This window comes from Vigna unguiculata, chromosome 11, assembly GCF_037176805.1.
Source record: "Vigna unguiculata cultivar grain cowpea cultivar isolate G323 ecotype 2 chromosome 11, ASM3717680v1, whole genome shotgun sequence".
In the NCBI taxonomy this organism is placed as follows: domain Eukaryota; kingdom Viridiplantae; phylum Streptophyta; class Magnoliopsida; order Fabales; family Fabaceae; genus Vigna; species Vigna unguiculata.
This window is the reverse complement of record NC_140802.1, coordinates 40538698-40557753: the sequence shown is the minus strand read 5'-3', so window position 1 is coordinate 40557753 and position 19056 is coordinate 40538698. Positions and strand designations below refer to the sequence as shown.

The following is a 19056-nucleotide window of genomic DNA, read 5'->3' as shown; positions in this document are numbered from 1 at the left end:
TAGCATCACGGTATTAATTGCATGTAACAAAACATGCAAAGGAGTTAAAAATTAAAAGAAAATGAATTTCTTCTAAATAATTAAAAAATTATATATAAATACTATACATTAATATGTATTTATTACTATTAAATATTTAAATATCGTTAACAAAAATTAACCAAATTAAATAAAATTTACGAATATTAAAATTTAACTAAAAAAAATTAATAATATTAAAACTGAAATGATGAATTTGAACAAAAATAAAGACAAATTATATATTTTAACCTAAGTAGGCTGAACATCATTTGGGTTGAATTAGACCCATTCAACCTGATGAATCATATATAACCAAAATTTAAGATTTAGAATTTACATTCAATTATTTAATATAACCGGTTTAATTATATTCAAATAGTTTGTGTTTCGGATTAATTTAGTTAAATATTTGGGATTAAAAACCTATATAAAGTTAATATTTTTAATGAGAAAATTGTTTTTTATTTTAAATAAATAATATAAAATATAATAAGTCTTTAACTAAAAAATAACATAGATAATTTTAGTAACAATTATTACAATAAATAATAAATAATAATTTCATATAACTTATTAATAAATTTTAACATAAAAATATTATATTAAAAATTGTTATCGAATATCTTCTATTTCGAATACCCATTTTTTGCTTATCCCTTTTATTGGATGTGGCATGTCATGGGATGGATTCTCTGAATGATTTCTGTGTATGCTTGCTTTGATTTTGACAACCTTTAACACATCCGTGACCACACTGACAGCCACCATTAACTTGCAAAAAAATAAAAATTAAAACTTTAAATCACCACTATAAAAGTTCTGACATTTCTGACACACCTTCATCTCCCTCCATTCATCTCCATTCTCATTAATCATTTCACTGCAAAACAAACACCACAATAATTTTCCCCTTCATTTTTCCATCTCTTTCATTACAAAACAACTGACACACCCCTCACTTTACTCACTTTCCACTTACCAATTCAGTCAAATCAAATACAATAATAAATAAAACCAGCTCAGAATTTCAAAAAACAACCTTGTATCCCTTTTATATAACTTTTTAAATCTATTTACAGCAAAAAATTATGATACAAAAATTTATTTTTCTGTCCTTCTTCTCCAAACCGCAAATCCCTCCAATCAATTCCTGCCATGTCACCACCATAAACCACGTCACCATTAATAACCTCGAAGAAAGTCGTAAACCTAATCTTCCCCTATGGGCCCCAGCATGAGTCATTAAATTCCGTCTCTGAATAAATTCCAGCTGTCATCCACTAAATATTGTTTTTATTATTTTACTATTTATTTATTTATTTCGTTCTTATAATCTTCCATGCAGCAGCGTGTTTTGTTTGCGCAATGTCATGAGCACGGGTGCAGAAACAAACAAGGAACCACCTTGGCGCCGATTTTAAACCTCTTACGTGTCAAAATCCAATTGGCGTGAAACCCTCGAACCCCTATAGGACCTGTCAAGCTTTTCGCTCAAAGCACGTAGGACCTGCCACGTGGCATCGCCTTCCCGAACCTGGTTGTTAAAAAGTAGTGCTCTCTTGGTCGCTGGGTCCCACAGGTTCTTTTGAATCCTTGTCAGGTTCGTCGCCGCCACGCGCTCCAGTATCTCCGCCAGCCTCCCGACGTCCCTCTCCGCCACCGTGATCGATATCTCCGACCATTTCACGGCGGAGAGAAACGGCAGCCGGATACCGTCCGCTATAACTACCGGCACGCAACCCAGAGCAACGGACTCTACCAGCCTCGGGCTCCACGGGGCCCACCCCAGAGGGCACAGACAAAACACCGAACGTGCAATCTCTGACTGGTAACCGGCAAACCGGTGTCTCTGTAGGTAAAACCTCCGGTCACCGTTGAACTTTCGCCATATCATTGTCCTCACTTTCCTTCAAGGTGAAAACAGTGAATTTATCAACAATAATGCAAAAATAATTTTTAAATGTTAAAAAGATAATTTTTGTTAACCAAAAATGTATCGTATTTTAAATTTTAAATCAATAAAAAAGAGCAGGATTGAAGCTTCCATTAAAAATGTTTTGACTATTTTGTACAAATTTAGTTAAAGAAATAGAGATAGTTTTTACTTGCTGTAAAATCTTCCACTAACGTTCTTGGGATGAAGTTCCATCTTCCCTCGGAAGAAAACCCAAATATCTCGCCGTCCGTTCACCGGAGAGTTATTCATAGTGTCCTGGACACTTTCCGGCGAAACGTACGGCGGAATCACCACGTGCTCAACCTTCTGACATGGGTGGTCGTACACAACGCCAAACGTCTGCAACACGATCGAGTTTCTCATAATTTCCGGCACGCCATCAGCCACCGCCACGTCCTCCTTCGCAAAACCAAACAAAAACAAGTCATTCTACGAAATCAACGAGCGAAACTATTAGGAGAGAAAAACAAAAGACGAACGTACCAGCGTGTGGAAGCACGAGCCGAAATCATGCGAGGCGACGAAAACATGGTCGGAGCCCCTGCTCCGGTTCCAGAAAGGGTACTCCGAGGAGACGAGGTTGACTGCGGACGCGATGAGCGAGCGCGCGTGGCCAATCGCGGGAAAGCCATTGACGGTGCTGAAGTTGCAAGAGACGTAAACGGGTACGAAGAAAAAGTCAGCTTCGTAAGGGTCAAACGTGCGCACCTCGCTGGTCAACAGAGCCCTGTGAATGGCAACCTCCGACGCAAACAAATGCTTACTACACCTCTCGTTCGATAACCAATCCGTGTTGTACTTGGGCGGGAGATCGTACACAAACACCTTCAAGTTCTTCAGCGACGAAAACCCTTATAACCAAGAAAGCAAAATATCAATACAAAAATATCAAACAACACTAAATTTGTAATCTTTAACTGGAAAACAATACTTTTCTTCCGTGAAAGATATTTTCTTTCACTGTAGGATAAAATGAGAACGATTCCAGATACCTCGAGAGTTAACAGATTGCGGAGGAGCTGTGTTGTTTGATTCAATAAGAGTTCTGGAGACATGGTGAGAGGGTTGTTTGGGGTGGTTGTTGTTACTGATGAGGTAGGAAGTGAAGAAATAAAGGGAAAGAGAGAGCCATAGAAGCCATTTGTAGTATTTGTAGAAGCAGTTTTTTTCTTGCTGGTGATGAGGTCTTCCATGTTTGTGAAGAAGCTTCATCTTAACATAGTACCCCCTGCTATTTGGAGGTGTTTTGTGCAGAGCCATTTCATTTAAATTCAGAGGGAAAAGAAAAACGAGCAAGGTGTGGAGAGGATGAAGGTGGTTGAGGAAGTGCTATCTTGTTCGGGTGTGAGAAGAAGTAGAAACGAAGAAACAGTGACGGGAGGAGAAACCAAACAGGGGTGTTTTGTTTTGTTTTTTGTTCTGTGTTGTGTTGTGTTGGGTTGTGTTGTTAGCACTTCGTTTTTGCCTAGAGAATAAACAAAGGGTGTTTGTGAATTTTTTATTAGGAAAAAAAAGAGAGGGTGGGATTAATGTATTGTGGTTATGGGCTTGGTTATTTTGTTACAGAGACTTTGGTGTGTTCCTAATTTCGATTATTCCCTAATTATTGAGGGAACAAAGAGCGTGTGCAAAAGAGAGAGATTGTTTGTTAGGTCACATGGTGAAAGGCTGAAAGGTAGCAAAGGATCAGAAATGAGGTTGGCCACGGACTTGCTTATTATGCAGCTTTTTAGACCTCTTTCTCAGTACTTTTTAACTTTATATATTGTCTCATATCAACCATGAAACAAATTCAAATTAAAACTCAAACACCATAAAAAAGAAACGAACAAACACATCACTGAACATGTTGCTGAAAAAAATTTAAATTAATTACAGTAACAGTGTTGTCGTTAAGACTGGGTTAATATACTTACGATAGCATTAACTCGTGCGTAATTTGATCGAGTTGGTGTGAGTGGTTCTAGGTACAACTAATTCGTGTGGCTTTGCAAAGAAGATAAGGTTGTCTTAAACATGTTTTATGATGAATATGAGATTAAGTAACAACGTGACAATCTCTGTCTCACCATCATTCGTGAAAGTGCAAGCAGCCAATGAGGTAGTGTCCAAGCATTCAACAGTGGATCATATTTGTAAGGCTGTATAAAAACATATTTTCAAAAATCATGTAAAAAAATTTGAATAGATAAAACCAAACAACAAGAGCAATGATAAAATATATACAAGAATTAATGAAAAAAAGTCGCAATATATAATAGGAATAGAAAATATCGTTTGCCGTTAATTAATTAAATAATTAATACTTTTAAAATAAGAGTCATGGTTCTTCAATAATTCTGAACAAAAACCACTGTTTTATTTTCCCTGAAGCCACTTGTCACTGTTATCACTTTCGTGTTGCATCAAATCAAATCATGTAACTAATTTTACGCGCTGATATTTATTATTATTATTATGACTGATTAAAAGGGACTAAAACAATTTTTTGACTTCCTCAGAAAACAATTATTTTGTTGATTTGAGTTTCTATAATTTGAGATTCCTTAAACGAGAATAAAAAAAATGAATTATAATTATCAAAATAACCCACGCTATCATTCCATCACAATTCATCGTGTATAATATATTTTTTAATTTGTATTATAATTATTTCAAGGATTATACCAAAGTTACATTTTAATTGATTGAAAATATATTTCTATCGACGTTGTATGTGAATAATTTATAAATAATATTATAATATAGATTTAAAAGTAGTCAATATTGATAATCACTAACATATATCACTACTAGGAAAAAATATTTCGAGGGATTACATGAAGTCAGAGTTTTCTTTTTCAATCTTTTTAAAATATACTAAATAAATCTAACAAAATATAAAAAAATCACAAGTGTTGTATCTCAAAAATCATATCTTCTCTCTTCTCTTAATTATTCTTATATAATCTCTTTGGGCCTATTTATTTCACTTCAAAATTTAGTGGGGCCTTCATGTATATTTTTATGCACGGCAATAAAATTTTAGATTTTGAAAACCTTTTTTTCAAGAGTAAAATTAAAATACAAATTTATTTATTGTTGAGTGAAAACAACATGAAGCGATATTTATTTATTAGATTAAAATATTTTTTTGAATAATTGTTTTCACGTGATTTAAAATGAGTTATTTCTTATTTATTTATTTTGCTACAAAGAATATATTGCTTCCCTTAGCCAGAGGCACAGGGTAGTAGCCACGTTGGTGATGATATGATAGCTCGGACAATATACATGGTTGGGACATCATATTTCTATAATTGTTAAGTTTCGTACACGGCAAGCTAATATTTTTCTCTCATGTACAAAATTTATTATCATATTATTAAAAGTTATAATTTATGATTAAAATATAATTTTTTTTATTTCAATAAATATCTAGACACTAGGATTCGATTATATATACCTTCTAATCTGTGTTTGGAAAAAATGAGTGAATGTGATTTAAAGTTATAAAAGAATATGAGGTTTGCATGTTTGATGGTATCTTAGGGTCAAAGATAATAGGATTAGTACGTGTTACCTATATAATGAAATCCAATAGAGACATTCTATGTGGTGGAATATGCAAAGAATTTTTGTGGTTGGAGTTTTCGTGAGATAACCATTCTCATTACATTTGGATTACTTCTTTAAGCACCCACTCACAAACATACAAACGCTAAATATAAAAAAACAATAAGTGCTTCTACCCTAAGTTGCCATCATTATTTCCTTAATCAATTCAAATCAAACATTAATTCTGCCAGCAACTTTCACTTCACAAATGTTGTTTCTAAGAAACAATGTTGAAGTGTTTCTTATTACTTACAACAACAGAAAAAAAAGTAGTTAGTTTTATTTTTGTTTTTATCTTTTTGGTTGTTTAGGTTATATAAGGATGTTTTCTCTCTGGTTTCTTTATCTTGTCGACTTTTGAAGGCATGTCATTTTCCCTCCCTGATTAAGGAAACCAGCAACCAACGATATTGCGCATAAAAGCTAAGCCAACTAAAGTATTTTTAGAAGGCAAAGATATGTGTAGAAGCACTCAAATTTTTTATTGACTCATTCAATTCAACTAATGTTAATTTTGCGTGCGATTATTATAACAGATAAATACCCAAGTCCTTCTCTTTCGGCGATTATGTTTTGACCTCTGATGGGTGCTGAAGAAAAAAAGGTAATTATTTCTAAAACAGCGTATAAACTAGTCTTATGAATTATTATGCCATATTTTTTCTCTTATTACTTATCATACAGGAAGAAATAAGAGATTAAAATTTCTTAAGTAAATATAATTGTTGAAGAAAAGTTCATGATGAAGTGAGATTTTGGGTAGAACAGAAGAAAAACTCATTTGAAGCAATGATTGAAAGGGTGTATATAGAAAGCACTTGTGTTTGGCTACTTTCATAATACACTACTCATTGTTGTATTGTCCTTGCTAGTGGGGTTGATGCCAATCACAAATTAACGCCTTTTATGTATTAGTGTTACTTAAAAAAATTAGAAGTCTTTGTTTATTAGAGAAACCTCTTCCAAAGAAAAAAAAAATTATAATTCTCTATGATATTAAAATGACTTTTAGTTATATATATAAATATATTTTGAAGAAATATAAAAATACCTATTTATATGTGAAGAAAAGCCATTACCCGTGGAGGAAGCTATCACACGCAACACAAATTAAAAAATAGGTTAAATATGTTTTTGGTCCTTTAATTTGTGAATTTTGGAATAGGTCTATTTTGAAACTTTAGACCAATTTAGTCTTTCATCTTTCAAAATACATGAATTTAGTCATTTTAATCAAATTTTATTAAGTTTATTTAACATTTTAAACGTGTTCATAATAGTATTTGACTTAACATTAAAACAAAATTGTGTCAAACAGTATAAACAACTTAAATACAATCTTGAAATACCTACGAAACATCAAATAAATTTAACAAAATTTGATTAAAAAAACTAAATTCATATATTTCGAAAGATAAATGACTAAATTAGTCTTAAATTTCAAAATGGACTAATTTCAAAATTCACCGAAAGTTAAGGTAACAAAAACATATTTAATTCATAAAAAATTATAACTTGAACTCATGCCTTAAATATCTATAACTCAATTTTTCACCAATAACAATTAGATTTATTAATGAATAATACATTGAGGAGAAAATGAAGAAACATTTTAGTAGGTTTTATTTTTCGATTATTTGTTTGGGAGACTTTAATATAGAACGTAACAGGTAAAAACAAAAAATCATTGATACAACATGATCTTGTTAATCATAGTTGGGTTTACTTTAATAACTCCAAGCATTTATTTGTGCAGTTCGGTTAGGTAATATATAAATGAGTAAGACAGTGCCATTACTCTATCTTTCAAATTTAACAGTATGGAAGAGAAGTCCGAGTTGACCAAATTGGCTATTTAGCTATATAGAAAGGACGAATAGTTATTATTATTTGCCAGAATTTTTACATGGCATGTCTCTCAAATTAAGACCATATGCGTAGCGACAGAAATGCAAATATAGAAAGATCCTTTCGTCCAAATATATACAAAAAAATAAAATAAGGGTTAAATATATTTTTTTCCCTCAGTAAATTTTAGAATTAGTTCTTCTTCAAAAATGTATACTATTTTAGTTCTTTATTTTTAAAAATGCACAAATTTAATCTTTTTTACTAAATTTTGTTAAATTTATTTGACATTTTAAACGCATTTTATGATAATATTTGAGTTAACATTGAAGCGAAAATGTGTCAAACGGTGTACACAATTCAAATACTATCATAAGATGCACTTGAAACGTCAGATAAACTTAAAAAAAATTGGTTAAAATGAATAAATTTACGCATTTTTAAAAATGAATGACTAAATTGGTTAAAAATTTTAAAGAGAGACTAATTCCAAATTTCACTGAAACTTTGGAAATCAAAAACTTATTTAACCCAAAAGATAAATATATTTTTAGTTTCTAAATTAGTTGAAATTGAAATTCGTTTTTGTTTCGGTACACTCAATAAATCTCACATCACTTAAGAGTTGAGGTAAACGGCAATTTAATTATTTCTACCTCCCTCCATTCTCTAAGATGTCAATTTTTTTATATTTAAATTGAACTCATGTCTCATTAATATTGTATCTTTTCGATGATATATATCTCGTAATACCCAACATACTTATTTGTACCGAAGAGGTTGTAAGAGACAACTACCCCCAGCATTGAAAGAACACAAGACAAGTTATCCACTTGGCAATGCAATATTCCTGAAGATGAAGAGATGTCTGTTTATGCATGAGCTTAGAAATGAAGGAATTGTAATTTGAAAGAAGATGTAATTTAATGATAGAAAAGGGCATGACCCTACAGGAATGTGGTGTGAGCTGTTTGAGCACATGCAGTGGAGTGAGTAACAGAGGTGATAAAATGAAGAATCTTCGAAATTATTGGAGAGAAAAGTTTGATGAAAATTGGGTTTGGCTTTGGGAACATGTTCCCATGTGTGCATGTGACACCCTACAAGGAATAACCCAGCCTCAATTCGATTAATGAATTGCCAACTATAACTTACTATTATTTTTCATATTCTTTCAGATTTTGGAGAGTGGGGACATTGGATTTTGTTTGACCTTTGAATGGTGGATGTATGAGTATATTCCCTTCTTTTTCTATTCTCTCTCAGAATTAAAACCAGAAAATATATAATGTCTTTATAAATAATTAAATGATGAGTTAAAATTTTTTATTGAGTTCTTTTTGTGGGATTTTCTGCTAAACATTAACGATATAAAAATATAGTATTTTAAACAACTATTTAATATATTTTAAAATATCAAAATTATTATTTATCAGTAAATTTTTGAAAAAGGACTATAGAAAAATAATATGGAAAAATTTAAGAGAGAATCCAAACTTTTAAATGACCTTGTATTGGAGGAGGGTCAAGCAAAGTAAATTTTTACTGAATAATTTTCTTCATTGATACTTCTAAAGAATGAAAATAAAAGAGAAATAAAAAACATTTCTTCATAATTCAAAGAACTTAGTTTAAGATAATTTGTAAAAGAAAAAAATCTATTGAATTTTTCAAAAGTTACTTTTTTATTTATATATTAATTCTGATGTATTATTAGTTGATTTTTAGAGCAAGACAAATAAGAAAATTTGTTTTTGGTTGGTCCGTTAAAATATTACGAACCTATGGAGGCTCGTACAATTAATTATTGTAGTGTTTTGGTTTTGGGCTTTCAACCGTTTCAATAAAAAAATATAGATGGGTCACGATATAGTAGAAAATGAGGCCTACAACTCTTGGGATACTGCCAATGTTCGGGGTTTTTCTTCCTACACCTCTAACTTTTTTATAATTTCATTGCTACCCTTTTGGTTTGTAGTTACCGGCTTTCAGAAGTCGTAGTTACCGGCTTTTAAAAACCAAAGTTACCGGCTTTCAGAACTCGGTGTTACCGATTTTCAGAAATCGAAGTTACCGACTTTCAGAAACTGGTGTTACCAACTTTCAGAATTCAGTTTTATCGATTTTCAAAATTCGAACAGTGGCGAAACATGAATAAAAATTTTAGGGGTGCCAAATTTAATTTTTTTATATATAAATTAATTTTCTAGTTAAATAAAAATTTCTTCATTTTCTTTACTTAAACCATTTTTATAGAGTGATTCACGAATGCACTTTTCAGTTTCTAATATTTCTAAATCACTGAATTCACGCAACATAGATATTCTAATTTCTATTCCAAATCAAGGTTATCCAACTAATTCATTATGTGTAGCAGAATTTGTAATGCAACCCAAGATATATCCATAAATTTTACCATTTCAGCATAAAACACAACAACCTTTAAATTTCATAATTTAAGGTTGTACTAATTTGGGTAAAATTAAGGTTCATGCCAATTTGATAAAAGAATTCCTAAAATCATAATTAGGGTTCATACTAATTTGGGTAAAACTTAATTTGGAAGAAACGTCATAGGATAATCACAAATTTAAGATATATAAATCATAATAAAATATTAATGATTTATGACAGATATTGAGATAATCATTTATCTCCTTACTTTTTTTTTTACTTTAATACTTTCTTGATGACTTATTGAAAAATAATTTTATTATGATCAGAGATAGAACCTTAATCGCTTTTATCAACCACCATCCATCAAATTATTTTTTATTTTTAAATAATAAAGATATACAACTAAAAAATATATAATTAAAATTATTCAAATTTTTTTTAAACTTGATATAAATAATATAATTATATATAAATATAATTTTAAAATATATAAATAAATATATATATATATATATATATATATATATATATATATATATATATATAAATTAAAAACAAAAATTGGGGTTACCGACTTTCGGAATCTGGTGGTACCGACTTTCAGAAATCGGTGTTACCGGCTTTCAGAAACCGGTGGTACCGGCTTTCAGAAATCAGTGTTACCGGCTTTCAGAAACTGGGGTACCGAATTTCATTCCTGGAGATACGGGTTGTAGAGATATTTAATTTATAATTTACATTTTATTTTTTTGAAGGATATAATGATCTTCACGGTCAAGTCAAACTTGGAGGTGATGGAAAAATTGGGGGTGTAGGAAGAAAACTCCCAATGTTCAACTATATTCTTATCGGCTGTTATATTGGGCCATAGATGGTTTTCAATAAATTTAAATATTTTTAATTTGATTTATATAAAATTATTTTAATTCATTGAGTATTTAAATATTTCAATTTTTTAATTAAATTTTTATCCTTTATTTTATTTTGTTAATTGGGCATTATCCTTTTTTATTACTTTGTTTAGTGATGTTCACATTTTATTTTGTTTAATTTACAACAATATACAAAGAAAATTCTTTCTTTTGTATCCACATTTTATAATATTGATTATACCTTTTTAATATAATTATTTATTAATTTTTTTAAAATTAATGATTATTTTTACTTATTTTCTTTAAACTATTTATTTTTCTTATTCATTAAAAATTAATTTTTTTATTCATTTTACTTTATTTTTAATAAATATTAATTTATTTTATATATTAACTTAATAACATTATATTATTATTACATATTAACATATTATCATTCATAGCAAACAAATGCGTACACAGAGACATAATAGTGTCTGTGTGGACGCTAGTATTAAATAAAGAGTTATAATTACTTTATTTTGTTATTTTAAATATAAGAGAAAAACATGTTACTTTAAGTATAAGAGAAAAACAATGTTAAAAAAATATAATTTAGTCACACAAAAATTTAATCACAAATTATGATCAGTAAACAATAGTGATAGCAAACTAGTCCCACTTTGGATAATCATATTCCAAAGTAAATTTTGTGTTAAAATGTTTACTGCTAATTTAATTAAAAATAAGAATGGTAACGTGAGTTTGGTCCGCTAAGTCGATTTAAAGATCGGAAAAAAAAAGAAGGAACCAACTAAGATATTAAGCCAAAAAAAATGTGAATAAAAATTGTGTAAATATTTTTACTCATATTCAATTCAACATTATGACAAAAATCTTATGTACGTGAATATCTTTTTATTTACTTTTTCTTACTTCTCAAATATATTTTTATTATTAATAAAACTCATTTAGTAAAGGAAGATTTCACCCCACTTAAAAAAAAAAATTACACTAAGCAAATACTAAAATATAGATTACACATTGAGATATAACATTTATTTGTAGGGTTTTTTCTTTAACTGAACAAATTTTTAAGCCCAACATATCATGAAATCATGAGTTAAGAAGATTTTCCCTCCAAATTGTGATTGACTCAAGCAAAGTAAACCCATCAAAATAAGTTGTGTAGAACGCTTCTCACAAAATTGTGCAACTTTTCAAATTACCAATATCAAATTCCAACTCGGAACTCTGTGATGGACATGAACGATCCTTTGGATTTCGAGTTAGAAGACGACCTTCTGAAATCCCCTGCAATTAACACTAAAAGGTAATCCTTTTCCACAAAAAATGTTACTTTTTGCCCCAACTCTTCAAAAGGTTCAATTTTTATCATTGTTTTCTTGGTTTAGGGTTTTATAGCTTAGCAGTTTTCATGATAATTCATGTTTTGATGTTTTGCGTTATCTGGGTTTCCCTTGGTTTGTTCAAAGTGTGGATTATAACAAATAGTTTAAATTTGTATTCCAACCAGGAAAAAAATTATTGGGTTGGATGATCTTCTTAAAGATCATTACAAAGAACAGAACAAGCTTCTAGAGAGGAGGAAAAAACAGACAAAGGCCAATACTAAGGCAAAGAAGAGGAAGACTTCCTACGATGACGAAGATAGCAAGGAAGCCAAGTTGACTAGGCTAGTTGAGAAATGTCACAAACAGGCACAATCTTTTTACCTGTTCTTATCTCTAAGTTTCTGTGTACTTAGCGATTGGCATTGTCTGTTACTGAATACTTAGGGTTTCTTTCCAGTTGAAAGCTTTTGGTGAAGAAGAAGACATTCCACCCTGGGGAGTAAAGGTTTTTGGAGATAAGGTTATTGTACTAAGTCAAATTTATCGGTCATTCTCTGTACATGGATTGCTACTTTTATCTCTTCATTGTTTGAATGCTTTAGATTTTTGATGTTGTGTATTGCAGAAAGCTTTTCCCCCTGTGGAGTTTCCTGATCTTACATGCTGTAACCTTTTAAACTCCTTTCTGAACAACAAGCTAAATTCTGTGGTGGAATTGACTGTGGACAAAGGTTGATGTATTTTCTTGTTTTATAAGGCAACAATGTTTCTGTCTTTTTGTTACTTTGTAATGTTAATAAACCATCTCTTTTTTGTATGGTAAAATACTGAGTGAAGCGTAGCTCAAATTACTGCTTGTTGCTATCAGAGGAAATTGTATACCTGTTTTTCAGTGGTTATACGCATAGCAGCTAATATTATTTGTTTTTGCAGGAGATATATTTCTTGAAGGGTTACTAGTTAATGGTTGGCTTTCAAAATTAGTTTTTGTGTGTGGTCATGTAGAAAAATCAGTTGCCATCTGGGCGTTCAACACAAGTGAGTGAAAACACTTAGTTATATACGTGAATATTCCAGCAATCTTTGTCATCCCACTGTTTAACTTTGTTCTTTCAGTGTTATATTCATCAAAAGAAGAGCTTTTCAGCTCTTCCACCGACTTTTGGTGTGCAATTCTCTCTTCTGAAGAGGAGGTAAACTTGTTTGTTATGTTTACTTTGGCATTGCACCATTGATAAACTAATACGTTAATTTTAATTTCTGTATTATCTTTTGATACTATATCTTATAGTTCACAGCAACCTTTTACCAGGTCAATCAAATGCCGGTCAAAATTGATTGGTTTCCTGAATATGCAGATTTAAGAAGAGCTCTGGACATTTACGGGTTCCTCTTTAAATTTTCTTCCAGCTCAGAGCCAAATAGCTTAGGTTATTCTCTTATATCTATACCAGTTTATCTCTCCACCGTGCTTTACAGATTGTTGTAATCTAATATTAGTTAAGTGTCAACACTGTGAGTCTGAACTCCGAAGTGTTTCAGTAGAATTGCTAATATCTTGCCACATTGATTGCAATCTTCTAAGAACAATCTATATGTTTGTCTTTTTTAGATTCTGACGTTGAAGGAAGACCACCTCAAAACACTAGAGCTTGGATCAGATTTGTCACTGTTTGTTGTCTGATAAGGTAAGCAACAAGTAATAGCAGTGAGTCTACTAAATGATCACCTGAATGGTTTTTCTGTTATTTGACTCTTTTGTTAGTCATCATTTGAGTTTATGGCAGCCTTGATTAGATAGCCTTTTGATGATTCAAGTGACAATATTTGAAAGTACGATGGTGTGAACTCATATCTCTTGATTCTCATTGCAGGAGTAAAAAGGAAATCTTCTCTACTGTAGAAGCTGAAGAGATAGTTGAAATTATTATTTGTCTATTCCTTGATCGCCAGTTTCTGGGTTTGTTGGTGCTTTTAAAGGACTGCATGGAAGCGATTGTCAATTACTTTACAGACCAGGAATGGTGCTCAAGTAGTGAGAACATAGCTAAATTCATTGCTTGCAGGTTCTTATATAATTTCTCTTGCAAATATTGTTGTTAACAGTATATATATAAATTGGGTTAAAAGTGGACTAGAACCAAATTTTGTTGCAAACTTTATCCTATTTGGAATTAATGACCAAGCTATGCACCGTAAATAAACAAGTTAATGTGCATGCTGATATTTGTTCTCTATATCTTGCTCATTGGTTTTGTGATCTTAATTTCTCGTTTTTTCTTTGTAGAGTCTCAAAGGATTTGAATTGCATCCAGACTATTGAATGTATATCAGAAGCTACACCTCGTTGCAAGCAACTTAGGAGTGCTGTTGCTTATCAAACACTGCTTTCTTGTTTTGATGGAGTATGCTACTTGTCTTTCTCTTGTCTAGTTTATTTATATAAAAAGTTTATTTAAACTTTCGGAAATTCAAACTGGTTTTTTCCTCAGGTTAACAGTGGAGAAGAGATCCTCAGGTCTTTTACAGAAATTAATTTCAAAGACAGAAGTTGTGACTTCTACAATATGTATATTCACTTAGTTTTGACAGAGAATTGGGTTATATCCAACTCATTAATCGAAGACAATCCAGTAATCTATGAGATGTTCTGTCTTTACCTTCAAAATTGTTCCACCTTAATTTCAGCAACCAACCTACGTTCATATGCATCAAAGGTGAAGGAAACAACTTTCTTATTTTTAACACTGATTTGGTTTCAGAGTGATTTCATGTACCTAACATAATGTTGTTTCACAGGTTCGTCACAGGGCTTCATATCTTCTGCACTTCTCCATCTACAAATAATTGGTTTCAGTTATCTTTAGCCTCCTGCACATTCCCAGAATCAATTCATGTATAATTTTTTCAACCAGAGGAAAGAAAGAAAGTTGGGTGTGATCAAAATATTTTGACGAAAGCTGTCAAATTACATGTAAAACAGTATCTTAAGTTAAAATTCACGATTACCTTATTTTCTCCAGTTCCTTTTGTGCCTGTCTCTTATTTTATGGCAATTCAATGTTCCTAGGTAGCAAAGGTGTGGAACCTGCAAACTGCATACAAGTAATTCAAATTTCAAATTAGTTATCGATGTCTCAATTTTCAAATAGTATAATGTAAAGTAAATATGTTAACAACAACAAATAAAAGCCCATTAAAAATCCATAAAGCAGCAAAGGAACTCTAAACACTTTCCCAGCCACTGTAAATCACTGTATGCTAACGGAGAAAATAAAGAAACAAACTATTTAATAAACATTTGTGAGAACAAAGAAAAATAGAAATTGTTGTAACATGTTCATGTTCTTTATTGATTAAGCAAGCAATAATTCTAAAAACATCTAATAAAAGCAATTCGCATACACTATTTCATATATTTAAATTAAAAAATGGGATTTGTAACCAATAAAGGATTGATAAATTTTAAATCAAATTCGAAAAAGGAAATTTTGAAACAGTATAGGACGATAGGATAACCCGCCTGTGACCTTTTGAAAGGGAGGTTCGGGAGGCTTTGAATTAGGTTCGGTAACGGTAGTTTCAGTTAAAGAAGCCGTTAGGCTAGGAAGGAAGTGAAGTGTCCTTGGTTTTCCTTTTCGCTTTTCGCTTTGTTTTTCTTCCAACACACTCCTTCCCTTTCTTCACTTTCCACACTCCGTTCAAATGAACAACTTGCAATTAATCAAGTAGGTGGTGTGGTCGTAGTAGAAGAAGCATGAGCATGCCAGCGGAGAAAATGGCGAAGAAATCCATCGGAAGCTTAATGCGGAAGAAGCTTTCCGACATCACCAACAACGCCAACAACGCCAACAACGCTCACTCCCAACAACTTCACTCCTTTCCCTCTGATAACAATTCCATTCAACAACTCCTCAAGGTGCATTTATTTACTACTTTCTCCTTTTCTTTCGATTTTTCATCTATTATTATCTCTTTTCTTAATTGTTTGGTTGAATTGTGACGCAGGAAAGAACGGCGTTGATTCAACTCCTTGCGGAAAGAAAGTAACTAAACTATCGAGTTTTAGCATCAGAGAATTAGAAGCAATGAACTATAGTGTTATTAGTTATTAATTTAATTTGCTTATTTTTAAAATTGAACAGCAAAATGATTGAAGTGAGTGGCGCGGAGCTGCAGAGGCTGAGAGGCGATGTGAAGAAGCTGCAACTCCAAAACTGGAACCTCGCGCAGTCAAATAGTCACATGTTAGCGGTTAGTTTTGGAATGGAACAAGTGCTTTGTTAATTGACGTGGTTAATTGCGGGTGATGGTAACTCTTTTTGGTTAATTTTGCAGGAGCTTAACATGGGGAGGGAAAGGGTAAGTCATGAGTGAGTTAATGAGTTGGTTCAGTTCTCTAAGTGTATTTGTTTGTGGAGTGCTACTCAAATGGCTTTTTAGGGTTCATTTTTTTTTCTCTTGAATTGGATGATGGTTGTTTCAGATTAAAACGCTGCAGCATGAAATTTTGTGGAGGGCTGCTTTGATTAAAGGAAAAAACATGAATGTGCAGGTTTGTTATGCTTTGAGCTAGATTTTCTGTTACTTCATGTGCTCAGTTACGTGCTTACCTTACTTCGTGCATGAATGCTCTGTGGAAGAAACTGTGGTTGGAGAAATTATTGCATGATATGATATAACAGATCATCATGTGTACTAAATCTTTTTTATAGATTGAAAAACTTTTGGTTATTTATCAGAGATTCATCCAGACCCAAGACATGTAATGGTCTACAATCATAATAATTTATTGTGGTTTGGGAGGAAAAAGTGTTTAAATGTCTGATGTACACCATTTATACATTATTGGTTTAAAATAGAATTGAACTCAAATTCTCTAAGTAATCTCTTATGTTTAAGCTCTTAGATAAAAACCATGGTTATTTCGTATCATGTTATGGGGAAAAAATATTTTAAAATGAATAATGAAAATATAGGGAACAAGTTTTTTGGTTATGATTACATCTTTTAAATAAATTGCAGGTGTTACTTTTTAAATTGTGATTATCACCGGTTAATTAATTTATGTGTAGTTTTTGTGCATTAATGCCACTCCAAAAAAATTGCATAAATGATCAGTAAGCAACGTCTCTTCAGAAAAGATTTAGCATTTATGTGAAATGTTTGTGCGTAAAACTTTTGTAAAATTGTAAAATTTAAAGAAAAAAACGTTTTCTCACGGCAATTATCCTTCCAGTATTCTATTGGGTGTTTTTTCCTGAACTGAAAATTGCTCCTCATGTGCATATTCAAGTTTTTACTGTTAAAGTTATCCATTAGAGATGATTTTTTATGCCAAACGTTATTTGCAAGAATTCTCATTTTGTAAAAAAGATAAAAAAAAAAAAAGAGCCTTACAAGCATTTTAACAGGATTGAGTTAAATTTTGGTATTCTGTGTGTGGTCTAAGCTCTAAAATTTCCAATGCAATATGTAGGATAAGGCATAAAACAATGTTTTCCCTTTGTTTTCTTTTTCTTTTTCAATCTGATATCATCATTGTAAATGAACTGGGACCTTCCCATTTTTGCAGAATAAAGGGGAGATTAACTGCGTAGAGAATCCTACCTTAACAAAGTTACAGGTACCTGAGAAAAATCTTTTACACTTATTTGTCTTCTAAATTGATGGCATTGGCGAATATTGAATGTTATTCCTCATTCTTTTATTGTTGTATGTATCGATGGGCTCAAGGAAGAAGATGAAAAGACAGTGCAGCTATCCCCTGAGGACAGCAATGATGAACAACACAAATGTATGAATAGAAGACGGATAAGGAGTAAATGTAAATGCTAAAACTCATCTCTTCAAGGAATTTTTTTCTTACATTTTTCTTTCTCAATCTTTAAGCTTGTTTTGGAACTCTGCAGCTACTGGTTCTTCAACTGCTTCGAAGAAAACAGGGAAAGACAAAGCTAAAGAAAATAGGTTAGTTCACTCTTTAACATCATCTACCAATGTCTCTTAGGTTAATTCAGTTTAAGATGGTCAATGCACGCCCAAGCTCATTGAACAAATGCACTTTAATTTATTTATGTTGAGTGTATGGAATGCATGAAGAGTTGCATTGCATGTTGTAAAAGCACCTGAGAAAATTATTAGCATAACTAAATAATAAGTTTATAGAAAATTGTTAATATGATGTGCACCTTAATTTTTGATACATAGGAGACGTTTGAGGAGACATTCTACAACGTTCAAAACCCATGAACATGAACCTCTAGAAAATTTGTTCGAGTTAGAGGATGCATATCTTGTCACTCAATCTGGACCTAACACGATGAGATCTCCAACTTCAAAAACTGAAAGAGGAGAAAGCTCTGATGAAAGGAATAAAGCTCCAAGGTGTTCTTTCGGAAGACCCTTGCGAAGAGCAGTTCAGAAGGTTCATTCGTACAAGGAGGTTCCGGTAAATGTCAAATTGCGAAGATTAGATTAGACTAAGCGAAATAACCGATAGAATTATATATAGCGTTCTTTATTTAATTAATCATTTAACATATGTATCCTATGATGATGTTGTTCTGTGTATTTCGTATGTTGTATTGTATCCTATGTTCCTAGTTCGTTGGCTATCACTATTTTGTGTTAGTTCATAATAACAGTCACTTAGGACGAACCTCAGGTGAATGTTTCGTTTTCGTGTCTCTTCTAAAGTACCATTTTTATGTCACACGCTTAAACCGGAGTGTGATTTTCTAAAGAAAAACAACACAAAAAACCTATTGTATTTAAAACACAAAGGTGGATGGATTATATCTGATGTGACAACAAAGTATAATATATTGATTGTAATTTGATTGGCCAGGTAAAGGAAGACACCATAATCTATGAGAACTTACTTTCTTAGATTGTTGAATAACTTTACTGATCATCATGGCCAATTCTTTTGCCCTTTTCTCCTTTATCTGCAATCATACACTATTTAAATAAAAGACGTAATTAAATTATACTTAATGTATAAGCTTTATGTTGCAAGTTTATTCAA

At 31.5% G+C, this 19056-nt stretch overlaps 3 protein-coding genes and 1 long non-coding RNA gene across 4 annotated transcripts; 3 read left to right on the top strand and 1 right to left on the bottom strand.

Moving 5' to 3' along the window:
* Positions 1-1046: 1046 nt before the first annotated feature.
* LOC114169961 (putative glucuronoxylan glucuronosyltransferase IRX7) lies at positions 1047-3645 on the bottom strand. The gene is made up of 4 exons (XM_028055372.2): positions 2971-3645; positions 2462-2829; positions 2127-2377; positions 1047-1928 (listed from the first exon to the last, which is right to left on the bottom strand). The coding sequence occupies exons 1-4, from the start codon at positions 3236-3238 to the stop codon at positions 1448-1450; spliced, it is 1368 nt and encodes a 455-aa protein (XP_027911173.2). The 5' UTR covers positions 3239-3645; the 3' UTR covers positions 1047-1447.
* A 2216-nt stretch (positions 3646-5861) lies between these two features.
* Positions 5862-8756, top strand: LOC146881903 (uncharacterized). Its single transcript, XR_014986401.1, has 2 exons — positions 5862-6179; positions 7332-8756. It is a non-coding gene; the product is annotated as an uncharacterized LOC146881903 (long non-coding RNA).
* A 3036-nt stretch (positions 8757-11792) lies between these two features.
* Positions 11793-15046, top strand: LOC114168405 (actin protein 2/3 complex subunit-like protein). The gene is made up of 12 exons (XM_028053199.2): positions 11793-12004; positions 12209-12392; positions 12484-12546; positions 12652-12757; positions 12960-13064; positions 13143-13219; positions 13339-13456; positions 13639-13714; positions 13901-14092; positions 14314-14431; positions 14519-14743; positions 14826-15046. The coding sequence occupies exons 1-12, from the start codon at positions 11931-11933 to the stop codon at positions 14871-14873; spliced, it is 1386 nt and encodes a 461-aa protein (XP_027909000.2). The 5' UTR covers positions 11793-11930; the 3' UTR covers positions 14874-15046.
* A 588-nt stretch (positions 15047-15634) lies between these two features.
* LOC114168406 (uncharacterized) lies at positions 15635-18751 on the top strand. Its single transcript, XM_028053200.2, has 9 exons — positions 15635-15945; positions 16035-16072; positions 16172-16280; positions 16365-16388; positions 16513-16581; positions 17602-17652; positions 17763-17853; positions 17939-17996; positions 18237-18751. Exons 1-9 carry the CDS (start codon positions 15784-15786, stop codon positions 18505-18507), a joined length of 873 nt encoding a protein of 290 aa, XP_027909001.2. The 5' UTR covers positions 15635-15783; the 3' UTR covers positions 18508-18751.
* The last annotated feature ends 305 nt before the right edge of the window (positions 18752-19056 follow it).

Excerpts from the sequence above, each read along its gene's own strand:
- LOC114169961 (XM_028055372.2), bottom strand. The coding sequence starts at position 3,238 with ATGGCTCTGCACAAAACACCTCCAAATAGCAGGGGGTACTATGTTAAG. Across the intron at positions 2,830-2,970 it reads GCAATCTGTTAACTCTCGAG|GGTTTTCGTCGCTGAAGAAC; the intron begins GTATCTGGAATC and ends CTTGGTTATAAG. Across the intron at positions 2,378-2,461 it reads GCTCGTGCTTCCACACGCTG|GAGGACGTGGCGGTGGCTGA; the intron begins GTACGTTCGTCT and ends GGTTTTGCGAAG.
- LOC114168405 (XM_028053199.2), top strand. The coding sequence starts at position 11,931 with ATGGACATGAACGATCCTTTGGATTTCGAGTTAGAAGACGACCTTCTG. Across the intron at positions 12,547-12,651 it reads TAAAGGTTTTTGGAGATAAG|AAAGCTTTTCCCCCTGTGGA; the intron begins GTTATTGTACTA and ends TGTGTATTGCAG. Across the intron at positions 13,457-13,638 it reads CTCAGAGCCAAATAGCTTAG|ATTCTGACGTTGAAGGAAGA; the intron begins GTTATTCTCTTA and ends TGTCTTTTTTAG.
- LOC114168406 (XM_028053200.2), top strand. The coding sequence starts at position 15,784 with ATGAGCATGCCAGCGGAGAAAATGGCGAAGAAATCCATCGGAAGCTTA. Across the intron at positions 16,389-16,512 it reads TTAACATGGGGAGGGAAAGG|ATTAAAACGCTGCAGCATGA; the intron begins GTAAGTCATGAG and ends TGGTTGTTTCAG. Across the intron at positions 17,854-17,938 it reads AAGACGGATAAGGAGTAAAT|CTACTGGTTCTTCAACTGCT; the intron begins GTAAATGCTAAA and ends GGAACTCTGCAG.